This window comes from Mobula hypostoma, chromosome 13 (genome assembly GCF_963921235.1).
Source record: "Mobula hypostoma chromosome 13, sMobHyp1.1, whole genome shotgun sequence".
In the NCBI taxonomy this organism is placed as follows: domain Eukaryota; kingdom Metazoa; phylum Chordata; class Chondrichthyes; order Myliobatiformes; family Myliobatidae; genus Mobula; species Mobula hypostoma.
In genome coordinates, this window is record NC_086109.1 from 82,702,616 (window position 1) to 82,718,266 (window position 15,651).

Below are 15,651 nucleotides of genomic sequence, written 5' to 3' on the forward strand. Positions count from 1 at the left end.
TTGGACTGGAGGTGATCTGATTGAAATTCTCCTGATGGTGGAGAACTAGTAGCTTGATAAAAAACTATTTGTAAGGAGGAATGCATCCTAAAACCTAAGGAACATCTTTTTGCCTCAGAGGCAACAGGAAATTGGCATTAAAGCAAGCTCAAGGAGCTAAATAATAAACATCTATCTTCCCAATAGCCTGAGTAATAAGTATCATGAGCGTTGATCCTACTGGGCCTAATGGAAATAAATAATCTGAATTCAAAGAGTGAGATCACTGGCTGATATAGAAGGCTATATCTTCCAACCAACTTATGTTAAGTTTATTCAATAGAGATACCTACAGTATGAGTTGGTGCTACTGTTGACGTATAAGTAAAACCAGGATATTGTGATCTTGTTTTATCTCATTTTACCTTGGCCAATTTGTTTCTTCCTCTCCTTTAGGCTCTGACCAATGACATAGTGAGAGTGTCAAGCCGCATTGAATCTCTGGAAAAGGAGCTGTCTGAGAAGAATGGGCAGTTGCGTAATGGCAGTGCCAACGACCAGCAGGAGATCCGCAAGGAGATTTCCAACCTGCGACATGAGAAGGATCAGATGATGAAACAGCGGACGGAACTGGATGAGAAGTTGCGGATGGGGAATCTACTATCTGCAGAGGTGTGTCTATACTGTACCTTATGACAGAATTACTGTGACTTACACAGTGAATGATAGGGCACTGTGCAGTAGAACAAAAGGAACTGGGAATATAGATCCATAATTCCTTGAAAGTGGCACCACAGGTAGATCGTATTATAAAACGAGCTTTTGGCACATAAGGCTTCATAAATCGGGCGTTGAGTACAGGATTTGAGATGTTATGTTGAAGCTGTAAAAGACGTTGTGGGCAAATTTAGAATATTATGTGCAGTTCTGGTATCTACCTACAGGAAAGATCTGTAAGATTGAAAGAGTACAGAGAAAATTTACACATATATTGCCAGGACATGACGACCTGAGCTACAGGGAAAGGTTGAATAGGTTAGGACTTTACTCACCAGAGCACAGGAGACTGAGGGGAGATCTTGTAGAGATATTCAAAATTACGAGGGTAAGTGCATGCAGACCTTTTCCCCTCTGGTTGGGTGAGACTAGAAACGGAGGTCATAGGTTTAGTATGAAAGGTGAGATATTGAAGTGGAATCTGAGGGGGAGCTCTTCACTGAGAGGATAGTGCGAGTGTGGAACAAGCTGCCAGTGGAAGTGATAGATGCGGACTCAATTGTTACATTAAAGTGAAGTGTGGATGGGTACATGGATGAGGGTGGGTATGGAGGGCTATGGTACAGGTGGGTGGATTAGATAGAACAGGCCAGCATGGCGTAGATGGACGAATGGCCTGTTTCTGAGCAGTGGTGCTCTATGACTATAACTACTAATAGGTTAATGGCTACACTGTGCTAACCAAATATTCATTACCTGGAGCCTCTTACTTCAGTTGAGTGCACACAGCACCTGGTGTTTATGAGTTCAGTGAAGTACAATCTCTTGTATACACACTGCATAATCATTGATGATCATAGTGAAGCTGAGTAACAGCACCTTGGATTATGTTTTCAGGCACTGAATCTGACACAGGTTCTTCTTATTTGGTTGCATATTCAGTCACACTGTTTATAATTTATATTTTTTTAATATTGTGAGCATGATATGACATGCTCACGATAATACAGCCCACGCCAGCCTTAGTTGATAACATTTTGAATGTTATCCGCTGGTAAGCCAACATCTGGATTATGGTTTTAAGTTTGAATAGAAGGTCCTCCTGTGACTGAAAAATTCAGTCTTTGAGGGACTAATGGCTGAATAAGGTAACTTCATCTGGAGAGAATTCATATGCAAAGTGATGGCTCTCATCAAAGGTCAAATTGGCTCTCACTTTACAGTAGAACACACACAAAATGCTGGAGGAACTCAGCAGGTCAGACAGCATCTATGGAAGGGAATAAACAGTTGATGTTTCGGGCCAAGACCTTTCTTCAGGACTAGAAAGGAAGGGAGAAGAGTCCAGAATAAAAAGGTTTGGGAAGGAGGATAGGTAGAAGGTGATAGGTGAATCCAGGTGGTTAGGATAGGTAAAGGGCTGGAGAGGAAGGAATCCTTTAGGAGAAGTGAGTGGACCATAATGGAAAGCGAAGGAGAAGGGGACCCCGAGGGAGGTGAGAGGAGGTAAGGGGCCAGAGTGGGGAACAGAAGAGGGGAGGGGGAGAGAATTTTTTTTTCCGAGAAGGAGGAATCGATATTCATGCCATCAGATTGGAGGCTACTCAGATGGAATATAAGGTGTTGCTCCTCCACCCTGCGGGTGGTTTCATTGTTGCACATGTTGGACCAACATGTCGGAATGTAATTAGAATTAAAATGTTTGGCCACCAGGAAGTTCTGTGTTTTGTGGATGGAGCAGAGGTGCTTTACAGCGGAGCCTATGGATTCAGATACCATTTAACTTGTCTCCGACCTCATGTTACTAGTAACAGGTTTTGATCCTGCTGTTTTCCTATTGTGAAGATTTTAGGATTCCACAACAGACTCTTCCTATCTGATGCCTCACTTAATGGCTCACTCATAATGGGCTGGATCATGCTCCATCTGCTGAACTGCTATTCCCATGGTCACATATTTGTGACTCCATGGGGCCAGATGCCCTCCATGCCTCAGGCCTTGGATCCTGCTGTCAAAGGCCTTTGAGTAACTTTTGAACGTCTCCAATGACCAGAACATTTAACAAACTGTTCAAAAGAATTTAAATAGTTTTAAATTTTATTTTTAAAAAATTAATTTAATTGATAAATATCAAAATAATAGCATAATTTTTTTTTAAAAACTTGCTATTTACATGCACTTATCTTTACACTCAAGATTGGCTATCCTGACCACGACAGAACGGAAATCAAGGTTTTGAATCAGCCCAGTGGGTGAGCTCAGTCAGTTAATTCGCTGCATTTGCCACTTGAGCCATTTGGAGGAGCTAATGCACACTTTCAAATTTCTGAAAAGGAATTTGAATGCTTAAGTTGTTTAAAATTTCACAAGTTTCCCTCAGGGCAAAACAAAAAAGCTTTTTAGGAATTGCAGCGTTCTATGTAAAGCTACTCTTTATTTTCATTAAGAGTAAGCAGTGAAGACACAAAAGACAAAACATGCTGGAAACTGGTTCAAGAATAGCTGCTGGAGGAACTCAGGGTCAGGCAACAGCTACAGAGGGAAACTAAGAGGCAATATTTTGGTCAAGATTGTTCAACTCGACAAAGATTATAGTGGAGAAAGACAGCATAAAGAGGTAGAGGGCTTGGGCTGAAGCAAGTGCTGACAGGTGTTAGACATTCCTAATCACCTGTATATAAATAATTTTCTTATTTCATCTTTTTTTCTCTTATGATGTTGAAATCAAATTCCTGAAAAAGGCTCAAAGTAAATATATTATCAAAGTATGTACTGTATATGTCACCATATGCTACCTTGAGATTCATTTTATTGCAAGCATTTATAGGAAAATAAAGAAATACAATAGAATTTCAAAACGATATATAACAAAGACTGACAAATATCCATTGTGCAAAAAAAAAGGACAAAGAAAATAAATAATACCGAGAAGATGAACTATTGAGTCTGTAGGTTGTGGAGTCAGTTCAGCTTTGAGGTGAGTGAAGTTATCCATTCTGGTTTAGGAGTCTGATGATTGTAGGGTAACATCTGTTCCTGAACCTGGTGGTGCAGGATCTAAGGCTCCTGTACGTTCTGCCTGATGGTAGTAACGAGAAGCCTGGATGATGTGGGGGGTGGGAGGGGGAACCTCTTACGATGATAAAGGTTTTCAAGTCAAAGCAAACAACTAGCTTTCATTTTTGCATAACTGAATTCTCTCATCCAGATTAGAAAATATGAAATATTTTGCATTCTTACTAAAGTGTGATGTTCATAAATGAATGTAAAATTCTAGCTGAGAGTTAATCGGTTTTTCACAGGAGATTAAGCTGCAAGGTATCATGTACAGAGTGAGATTTGCGCCATTCAGTATTCCACTGAAAAGTAATTATTCTGTCTCTTTCGCCACACATGCTGTCTGATCTGCTGACTGTTGCATTTTTCTTTCATATTACCATCATTTTGCAAAATTAGACGTACACTTCAGTGTTTTCAATTGTTGTTCTCTAGGAAGAAAGGATCCTTTTCCAGCTGGACGAAGCTATTGAGGCGCTTGACGCTGCCATTGAGTACAAGAATGAGACAATCACGCGTCGGCAGAGGGTGCTACGTGCCTCTGCCAGCATGCTGTCCCAGTGCGAAATGAATCTGATGGCAAAATTGAGCTACCTCTCAGCTTCCGAAACCAGAGCGCTGCTCTGCAAGTACTTCGACAAGGTAGGAGCTAACTTTTAGTATTCTTTATTTATGACCAGGAGGGGATTTGCCTCTTTTCTCAACACATATATTTTTGCCTCTTTTCTAAACACGGATATGTGTACTGTGATCAATACATGTGAGAGAGGAACCAATAAAGTTTGTACTGTTTGTGCCACTGCAGTCATTGTCTGACCCGGCTTTAGAGTCATTAGAATTCACCTCAAAAAGTTACTTCTCCACTTTTGAGGCTGATCAACCTCTCCACCCATTAACCCACCCCATTACTACTACATCCACAACAGCCACTCCTCTTCACAACCCCCCAGCACCCTTCATTCCCCCCCAGTCACTGTCATTTTACACTTACACTCCCCATCTCATAGCTACACTGGCACAGTCACTGTCCTACTGTGTTTTCATATGTCCTACGGCTACCTCAAAGGTTTCCCCTTGCCAAGAGTCACTTCATCACTTTATCATTTCCTATCAAAGTCACGTTATATGCTAATTGTATGTACAGTACTGTGCAAAAGTCTTAGGCACACTAGATACATATGGTGCCTCGACTTTTGCACAGTGCTGTATTTGTCAACGTACATGGAGAGTGAGTTTGTAAATCTGGCACGAGCAATGGATGTTAGGAATGGCAAGGGTGAATTGCCAGGGAAGGGGTGTGTGACAGGTGGCAGAGAAGGAGTGCTGGGGAGGGGGAGGGGTGGTGGAGGTTGGCATGGGTGAAGACACGTGCAGCCCTGAGGCACCAAGGCAAGGTAATTTGATTCCAAACAATTGGTTTATTGATCATTACAGAGTGTCGCTCTGGTGCTTCCCTCTCCCTTCTCCTTTCTCCTTTTCCCAACTATGATTCCCCTCTTCCCACACTCAGCATCATCACTCACAAATTTGTGTTTTTTTGCGACAGCAATACAGTGCAATACATAAAAATTACTACAGTGCTGTGCCAAAGTCTAGGCACCCCAGCTATATGTATGTATGTGCCTGTGACTTTTGCACAGTACTATATATACGGCCACACTCATGTCTTTTATAGAATTGCTTTTATATTTATTGTGTTTTTATGCCTTTTTTATGTTGCATCGGATCCACATAACAGTCATTTTGTTCTCCTTTACACTAATGTACTGAAGAAGGACAATACAGTAAACAATCTTGAACCTTGAATTAAGCTGTACAACAGAGACATAGGTAGACCCTTCAGACCACCACAACTGTGCCAACCTTTTTACCCATCTACACCATTCCCATTTGCCCCTTGAGACTGGCTGTTTCATCTTGAGTGGATATTAGCAGCTCTGTTCTTGCCCTCTCTACTGCACTGCACACCTCACACTATATTGGTCAGGTAGATTGAGCGGTTTTCCAGACCGCGTGCTGTTTGCGACGTGTTCTGGAACAGTGCCGCTGTGTAACCGCAGGTGGTAACGCTCCGAGAAGAGGAACGGAAGATGCAGCTGGCCTTCATGGAATTGGAGATGCGAGCAGAGGAGCAGCAGAAACTCATTTACTGGCTGGAGGCGGCAGTGGAGCGTCAGCAGCTGGAGACCGATCGCCGCCTCACCCTGCAGCAGAAGGAACATGAGCGGAACCTGCAAGTCCTGCTACAGCACTGCCAAGGTAGTAAATGATTACATCTGTAGAATGTATTCCAGTGGTGCATATTGTACCCAGGAGCTCTGATAATGTCTTGGCATAATCATTGATACATAAAACCATAAGACATAGGAGCAAAATTAGGCCATTTGGCCCATTGAGTCTGCTCCCCATTCCATCATGGCTGATTCATTATCCCTCTCAACCCCATTCTCCTGCCTTCTCCCTGTAACCTTTGATGCCCTTTCTAATCAGGAACCAATCAACCTCCGCTTTAAATATACCCAAATACTTGTCCTGTGCAGCCATCTGTGGCAGTGAATTCCACAGATTAACCACCCTCTTGCTAAAAAAATGCCTCCTCATCTCCGTTCTAAAGGGATGTAGTTTTATTCTGAAGCTGTACCCTCTGGTCCTAGACTTCCCCCACTATAGGAAACATCCTCTCCATGTCCACTCTATCTAGGGCTTTCAATATTCAATAGGTGTTAATGAGATCCCCTCTTATTCTTTTAATTAAGAACCTATTAGCCTCCACGTTAAATATACCAATGACTTGGCCTCTGCAATATAATGTATTATCTTCTTGTTTCTTTTTTAAACTTTAACAACTATCCTAGAGTTAAATGTATTAAGACTTTTATTAAGTTGTTGCAGTATGTTTCATCCAGTTTTCTGCAAAATGGCGCTGCTGCCTCCAAGCTCCAGTGACCCAGGGTCAATCTCAGACTTCAAGTGCTGACTACGTGGAGATTGCCTGTTCTCACTGTGTCTGTGTGGATCTCCCCCATGTATTTCAGCTTCTGAGAAAGGGCAGTTTGCTTCGATAATGAGCCACTCAGTTTGCTCTGGTGTTTGGATAATTGGTAGAATGTGGCTGGATGGGGGAATGTATAGAGAATAAAATGGGTTAGGATAGAATTACTGTGAAAATATATGCTTGATAATAAGCAGAGACTCAGCAGAGGGGGTTGTAAAGGACTGGTTTCCCTGCTGTCTCTGTAAATGACTTTATAAACTGGGCAAAAAAGCCATCAGATGCAAAGACCTCTGATTCGGTTCCCAAACTGCATACATTTAAATGATTTCTTCCAGGCAGCGATGGCATGCAATTATCTATCTTGAATGACCTGGATGTAAAACAAGGAGAAGACTAAGACTATAAAATATAGGAGCAGAATTGGTCCACTTGGGCCATTGACATTTCGTCATGGCTGATCTATTTCCCTCTCAGGCCCAAACTCTTGCCTTCTCCCTGTATCCTTTCATGTCCTGACCAATCAAGAATCTGTCAACCTCTGGTTTAAATATATCCAATGACTTGGCCTTCACAGCTGCCTATGGCAATGAATTCCCCGGATTCACCACTCTCTGGCTAAAGAAATTCCTCTTCATCTCCATTCTAAAACGATGCCCCTCTATTCTGAGGCTGTGTCCTTTGGTCTTAGACTCTCCCATCATAGAAAACATCCTCCCCATATCCACTCTATCAAGGCTTTTCACCATTCGATAGGTTACAATGAGGTCACCCCTCATTCTTCTGAATTCCAATGAATACAGGCCCAGAGCCATCAAACTCTCTTCGTATTCAATCCTGGAATTATTTTCGTGAACTTCTTTGAATCCTCTCCAGTTTCATCACATCCTTTCTAAAACTGCTCACAATGCTCCAAGTGAGGCCTCACCAGTGCCTTATAAATCCTCAACATTACATCCTTGCCTTTATGTTCTATTGGACTTGGTTCTTTCCCAATTTACTTTCAGACAGTGAATATCTGAGCCTACCAGGCAGTTGTCAATTTGGGACCATACTGCAGGAGTTTATGTGGCAAGAGAGTGGTCAGTGCCTGAAATGTGAAGCCAGAGAGGGGGTGGAATCATCTACAATAGTCATGAGGCACTTATTCAAACACTAAACATACAGAGAATTGGAGGATCAAGACCACTAGCAGGTTAATATGCAGTTTAAATTGATATTTTGTTTATCAAAGACGTGGTGGGCTGAATGGCTGGATCCTGTACTGTACAGTTCTGTGTTCCATGCTATATTATTTGATATTTACAGTGTATGTTACACAAGAACAGCAGCTGGAACGAGAAATTGATCAATGCCTCTAGTGCAGTGCTCCACTCTTTGCCAGAAGCTTTTGGAAAGAAGAGAAAAAATGGAGCAAAAATTTAAAAGCCTTGGCACCCTGTGAAATAGTTTTGTGGTACTGGTGGAATCATCTTTCTCTTTTTGCCACTTGCTCACAGGACAAGTGGACGAAGGAATCGCTGGGAGCCAGAAGCAGTACGAGGGTTGGATCCAAATGATGGAAAAGGAGCTTGCTTGGTACAAACAAGCAAATCATGAGTTGAACCTGAAACTGAAAGACCTATCCACTTATCTTTTGAATATTCCGGCAGAGCAGAGCAAACGTAAGGAATGCAACATGCTAGCAGATGCCGAAATTCCCATTTAACTGCTGATCCTGTATTCGTTTCTTTTTCAATATTTTTATTAACTACTTGCATAGACAAATACAAAATACGTTATGGCATTATGGAAACAGAAACAAGATTGAATTTCCCCATAACTATGTATAGTAAATTAACTATAATATTGAAAAGGTGTATTTTATTCTAATCTAAAGCAAAATCAAAACCCCATAACAAAATAGAAAAAAAAGAGAGGAAAAAAAAACAGGAAAAAAAAACTTTGGTTAAAAAAAAATAAAAAAAATCTCTGACACATAGTCATAAATTCAAGCATATAATCCTGTATCCTGTATTTGTTGCTCAGTGGCTTGAGTAAGTTTATTCATTCCAGAGAATATGTGGAAACCAGTCTCACAATTTGCTATAACAGTCTATATGTTCATCAGTTTTATTTATTTAATTATTCCTGATTTGTAGAGCCTTGATATTTATAACCATTCTTTAAAAGTGGTTGGTAGTAACAGCTGGCTCCTTTGTGATGGATGTCTCCTCGAGGCCCTGCCTCTTGAAGATGTCGTCAATGTTGGGGAGGGTTTTGTCAATGATGGAGCTGGCTGAGTCTCCCACCCTCTTCAGCTTCTTGCAATCTCTGCTTTGGAGCCTCCATACCAAGTCAGAATGCTCTCCACTGTAGAGCTCTAGAAATTTGCAAAGAGTCTTTGGTGATGTACCAAAATTCCTCAAGCTCAACCAAATAGAGCTGCTGGCATGCTTTCTTTACGATTGCATCAGTTGCTGAAATCCAGGGACTTAGAACTGTTCATCCTTTCCACAGCTGACCCCTTAATGAGGACTGTTATGTGTTTTGTGGGCCTCCCCTTCCTGAAGTCCACAAGCATCTCTCTGGCCCTACTGACGTTGAAAGTGAGAATCAACTTGTCTATCCATCTCACTCCTGTATGCCTCCTTGTCTCTACGTGAGACTGTACCAACAATGCTGGTGTCACCTGCAAATTTGTAGATGTTAGTTAAGCTATGCTTAACCACATTATGCTACCATTAGGGAGGAGATACAGGAGCATGAAGACCCACACTCAATAATTCAGAAACATTTCTTCCCCTCCATCATGAGATTTCTGAACAGTTCATGAACAGGACTTCGTTATTTCTTCTTTTTTTGCCTTATTCATTTATTTTGTAGTTTACAGTAATTTTGTTTACACTGTTCTGCACTCACAAAACACAAATTTGATGTAATACTGTGAAAGTAAACCCAATTCTGATTCACTGGTAGGGGAAAGTAGAGCAATGCGAGCTGGCTGCCTTTTGCTGCTGTCTTCCCATAAATTCAGTATCTGAGTAAGATTACCTGTGCTCCTCCTTGTCTAGATCATCCCAATGATTATTTATACATATTTGACGTCAAATGTGAAGTATAATGTACATATGTCCCATCTTTCATATCTTATAGAACTTTCCAGTACTTTACAACAAATTAAAATAGCTATGCAGTTCCTTAATATAATGTTGCCATAGAAATATTATATCAAGTGGCACCCAGTGTAAGTTGAATAATGCCCAGGAAGGGAACGAGATCAAGCTTGCCTCGGATTGGGATTTTACTGGTGTAGAGGCCTTCACTAGGCCTTCCCTGTGCATTTCTACAGATCTGAAAAATCTTAGGTTCAGCATTCAGTCAGAGGAAAGAAAGGTGTATGCACAGAAATAAAACCCATGCCTTTCGCTGGCTCCTTCCCACTCTTTATCACTGTGTTAATGTCGTTGGTTTGGATATTGCTAATCTGGGAAAAGCACTTCCTGTTTTTTTGTGATTATTTGATACTATATGCCAGTGTTGCTTCTGCAAGTTTTTCATTACACCTGTGCATACATGCACTATATATATATATGACAATAAAGTCGACTTTGATATTTTTTAGGCCTAGGAACTATCAGTAGAGCTCAGCTGCATATTGACCGAGTGCTCCCAGCAGCCGGAAGAGAAGAAAGTGGGAACAATATTCCATCAGAGTTTGTGGCAACAGTTGCTCCTGAACGGATCGCCAAATCGAAAGAGGAGCTCCGAGACTTGGTTCACGTGCCTTTGCCACCATCGTGGCGGAGATCATCGCTGCCCACAGATGATCAGACTGGTTTGGAAGAACTGGAGCATCTGTGTAATAGGGTGGTGCAGCCTGCAGAGGGCGCCATGCACTGGAGTATCACACCTGGGCAGAAGCCCCAGAAAACATTCAGAAACACCAATCTCAATGCAAGCATTACTTACTTCAATCCTGGGATTATCGATGTCAGGAAGAATCCAGTGGGGTAGCAGAACATTGAATATTACTTATTATATAAGGATGCTAAAAGGCAGATATTCATTGTACAGATAAGAAAACAACACTTTGAGGGAAAGTTATTTTATTCATAAGTTTTCTACAAAGCAACTAAAATATGAAAGGTAACAGTTAACACTTTGGTGAATTAGGCAGTAATAGAAAAGGTAAATATATTTCAATTTCCATTTAAATAAAAAATCTCAGGTATAACAATGAGATTCATGGTTATAGCAATAAAAGGTGAAATTCCAACAGAAGTAAAACAAAATAAAGATTAGAAATAGTAGTACTGGGTAGCTAAATTTATTGGCTCGATCTTGCACAATGAGAGACCATTTTTTAAGAGTAATGCACAAAAAATGCTGAAGGAACTCAGCAGTCAGGCAGTATCTGTAGAAAGAAATAAAAAGTTGATGTTTTGGGCCAATGCTCTTCATCAGGACGCACTGTGCCGCTGAAGAGCATTCTGACTGGTCTCAATGAAGGTGCTCTTTGTTTCTTTGCTTTTTTTTGTTTGGTGGTCTGTATTTAGTGGAGAACAGGTGGAGTTATAAAGTTAGCCACTTTGCTGTTTAAATCTCAATTAACACTATTCTGGTTCGGAGACATTTTTCATTATCTCAAGTACCTCCTAGTTTAGAAACTGTTTATTTTCATAAGTCAAAATTCAAAATTCTGCTAAAACTATCATTTTTGTTTAATAAACACGAGATGTTGAAAATCCTGAGTAACACACAGAATATACTGGAGAACCGCAGCAGCTCAAGTGGCATCTAAGGAAAGGAATAAAGAGTTAACGTTTCAGGCCAGGACCCTTTCCCTGATGAAGGGTGTTGTCCTGAAGCGTCAACTGTTTATTCTTTTCCATCGATGCTGCTAATCTGCTGAGTTCCTCTGATGTTTTGTTTGTGTTACTTTTTGTTTAAGTCAATTAGGTTCTTACATTAGGCATTGATTCTGAAATTGTAGCTGATTGGAGAATTGTTCAGCCTGATGGGCCATTCAGTATTCTCCAGAGTAAGAGTTTACAACTCAATTTCCTAATGGTTTTCAAACAAGGGAGAAATTCAGTGTTAATAAGGACTGGCTAGTGCATTAAATTGGGGTTGTCTTTTTCTTGGTTGCAAACATTCAAAGATTTTGACAATAACATTATTGGTTCTTACTCTGTTCAACGAAAGGCAATGAATAAAACTGGGAATCTTATTAAGAGACATCAGGAAAGCTGTGTCTAGAAATTGAGACTTCTATTGCATAAGCGGCACGCTTCTGAATTAAGACTGACGTTCATTGTTAAGGTAGGCATGATTTTATTTTGTGTCTCAGTGTTTCCAAAATTGGAGTGAAGGGTGTAGGGTTAGGTGGAACAGGCAGGGGTAAGTATAGATGACACCAGAGATTGTAACGGAATAAAGACCTCCCTATAACATTTTCAGTAAAGGAACAAATAAATATTACTTGCAATATTTCTTGCCGAATAATAGGGCTGCCTGCAATTCCCAGGACAGTCCCAGCTGCTTAAAAAAGAAGCATTTCATGACCTGATTAGACATTTCTAGGCAGCCTCAATTTTTACCAAATGTGAATAAGTGATCTTTCTTTGGTAAAGGCTGGAGCTACTGCCACATCCAACACAACAGTGCTTGATAGAACAAGTAGCCATTGAATGCCACTTAGCTGAGAACACTACTGAACAAATACAGTTTTCGTCAGTCACTTAACCACGCTGGTCAGAACAGTAGGCACATTCTCAAAACACTAACGTGTTTTGCAGAAACCCCTCATTCTCACTGCAAAACACACTCAACCATTCAAAACAATAAATAGTTACAGCAAAAGTGAATAACTCAAATATATAATTCAATGCATCACTAGCACATGTAAGCAAACATCAGATAAATAGATCAACTCTGATTAAATAGTGGAGCAGATTTGATGGGTCAAAAGGCCTAATTCTGTTCCTATGTCTCATGGTCTTATAATCACTGGGAAAATGCTGACTATCTTTCTAATGCAAGTATCTCAAAGTTAAATTGTCCCACACGATGACATATTGTGGGCCATTGATTCTGGCATGCTGTTTCTCCTCGGAAACTAAGAGTTGTCTAACAAACCCATCAAGGAGTGTGATAAGGCATAAGGTGTTTTATGGCCCAATCATTGGGATGTATGCCAGAAGAACAGTGTCTAATATGGCTGTATACATGGTTAGGTTTGAACCTCCCTGGTACGGTACCTGGGGCTGTTGCCCTTACCCCTATGACATTCCTCCATCACCTCCTTGTCTGTGACATATACGAGTCATCTTAATCAACGTAGATGAATTTGTGGTATTGCATTGGACTCCAGCTCCATTATCCTCTGTAATCTCAGTAGAGAAGACAAGGTGAAACACGTGGAGTGTATGAAAAGGAATACGGTACTTGGCAAAACCTACATGTACGATTTTGACAACTTACCTGTACTTACAGATACCTCAATTCCTTAACCCTGTCATTGTTTTTATCAAAGGGCACTGTCAATTTCATTCTGTTGCAGTGGCATTTCAACACTGTTATTAGTTGTCAATACTCAGACGGTATGAGTATTTGAGATGAATAACTACAGTTATCTATTTCACAAAGTGCATGGTATTGTTCACAAGCACCATCTGAACAATTGTTTCCTCTTGTCCAGCACTAGACACCTTGGCTTGCCCACCAGCTAGAGATCTTCTTTCAGTTTTATAAAAATGCAAGTATATTTCCACTGAGTACATTTACTGAAGCACACTATTTGTATTGAATAAACTACTCTTTTATACATGAATGTCGAAGTCAGTTACATAACATAAAGGTGTGAATTTGCTATGTGTTGTCTTACCTTTTCTCATCCCTGATACCACGCATGAACCTGGCATATTGGGCTGCATCTTTAGACCAGCCTCGTGCATGGACAGTCCATGATTTAGGATATGGTCAACAATTGTCGCTCATATTTCATTCTTCACAATCCTCTCTCATCAAATCTTTCAGCATGCATCTGAACCCACCCCATCAGCCTTGTGGATGCCCTCGCCTTTCATTTTCCTTGTTCAAAGAAAGCTGCAGCACTGCCAACCACTCTTAGGTGTGTGAGTATGTACTGATTGGTGTATCAGATTTGCAATGGTAGCTTAACTCCTTGCAAAAAGGAGCCACTTTGAGCCGAAGATTTGGAATTGATTGCTGGCAGTTGGGGGCATTTGATTGTGTTTTGCTGGACCTGACACTTCAATTGATTTTTGTGTCTTCTGATCACTGCTGTGTCCACTGTTTTGCATTGAGTTCCTTGACAACTGAGATTTGTATACACCCAATGAGAAATGGTTGTCTCTGAGGCGGTTGCTGGTTTGCTCAAATGAAGTTCAGAATTGACCGTATGCACTTCTGGCTTGATCAAAGTGCCTAGGCAACTGAGAAAAACTGTAAAAAAAAAATTCCTATTCTGTAAGTATTTAGACTTTTTCTTAATTAACTTTTCTGCTTTTTGTACTGTTTTGTATTTTATTATATTCTTGCTGTACAAGAGTTCCACTTGAGCAGCATTTGTTTTACAAAGAAATACAAACTGTTTCCTTATTGTTGTTTTGTTGTTACTACTTCCAGCGAAGAGATCTCCTTGGTTGATTTGAAAACAATTGGTGTAGATTCTCAAACAGCAGCGCATATGTTTGCTTTAAAACATTACTCATACTTCAACTCTTAACAGCTACACTTTTTAATGAATATTCTTTTACAGATTTGGCACCAATATACAGTGCCTTGAAAAATTATTCAGCCCCCACAACCATTTTCACATTTTACTGTCTCCTTTTCTAAATTTAAAATATATTGAAGTAGGATTGTTCAGCTACTCTGCAAAATATTGTGCATCCTGTCAAATCAAAAGAAAAATTCCAAAACCTCTTAACAGTTTACTAAAAATTAAAGACCAAAATTGTGAGGCTGAAAAAGTATTCATCCCCTTTGTAATTATTAAGCCAACTTTCCTCAGCTGCAATATTGTATATTACCTCACCAACTTACCCAATTTGTTGATGTAGAAAATTCGAGGATCACCTGTTTTCATGAATTCATAAGAATAAATACCCCTCTATATGCAAGGTCAAACAGAATGGTAGATTTTCAATAGACCAAACCAAAATGAAGACAAAAGAGCATTCAAGACAAGTCAGGGAATAGAGGGGCACAAATCTGGGGAATAGTACCAGGTCATCTCAAAGGAACTGAACACACCTTGGATCTCAATGCAGCCGGTCGTGAAAACGTGGAAAAAATATGAAACCACAGGCAGGCTGCCCCTCTAAACTTAATCGCTGAAAAAGAATGGCACTCGTAAGAGAGGCTACTGTGATACCAACAGTTACTCTGAGAAAGCTGCAGAGGACAGTGGCTGCAAATGAAGATGATGTTAATGGCTCCACAATCTTTAAGGCCTTGCACTAAAAGGGTATTATGGAAGAGTGGCAAGGAAGAAACCCTAGCCAAAAAAAAAGCATCTTGGTCGTAAAGGCTTTGCAAAGCATCACTTAGAAGACACTGTAAAGATGTGAAAGAAGGTCTTGTGGTTGGATGAGACTGAAGTGGAACTTTTTGACTTCAACGCTAAGCAGTATGTGTTGCATAAATCTTTTGCTGCATATCAGCCAAGTAACACCATCCCCACCGTAAAGAATAGTGGAGGCTGCATCATGCTATGGGGATATTTTTCAGAAGCAGAGAGGGCAGATCTGGTCAGGATTGATGGGAAGATGAATGCTGCTTGTTATGTACCCCTAGGGTTCATATTTTCTGTGGACTGTCACTTTAAAACGTCGGGAGAATGAGACTGACTCTTGGACACTTTGAGCTGCTCCAGAGGGAGAGAGAGAGGTGGAGTT

At 40.5% G+C, this 15,651-nt stretch overlaps 1 protein-coding gene across 3 annotated transcripts in view; it reads left to right on the forward strand.

Annotated features, from left to right (window-relative positions):
* kif7 (kinesin family member 7) overlaps positions 1-14,350 on the forward strand; it is a 48,228-nt gene extending 33,878 nt beyond the window's left edge. For all 3 annotated transcript variants that reach the window (XM_063066046.1, XM_063066048.1, XM_063066047.1), the window contains exons 14-18: positions 436-651; positions 4,189-4,395; positions 5,814-6,012; positions 8,245-8,409; positions 10,350-14,350. In XM_063066046.1, coding sequence (XP_062922116.1) covers positions 436-651; positions 4,189-4,395; positions 5,814-6,012; positions 8,245-8,409; positions 10,350-10,741 — 1,179 coding nt within the window. In that variant the 3' untranslated portion in view covers positions 10,742-14,350. The remainder of the gene's footprint in view (positions 1-435; positions 652-4,188; positions 4,396-5,813; positions 6,013-8,244; positions 8,410-10,349) is intronic.
* The last annotated feature ends 1,301 nt before the right edge of the window (positions 14,351-15,651 follow it).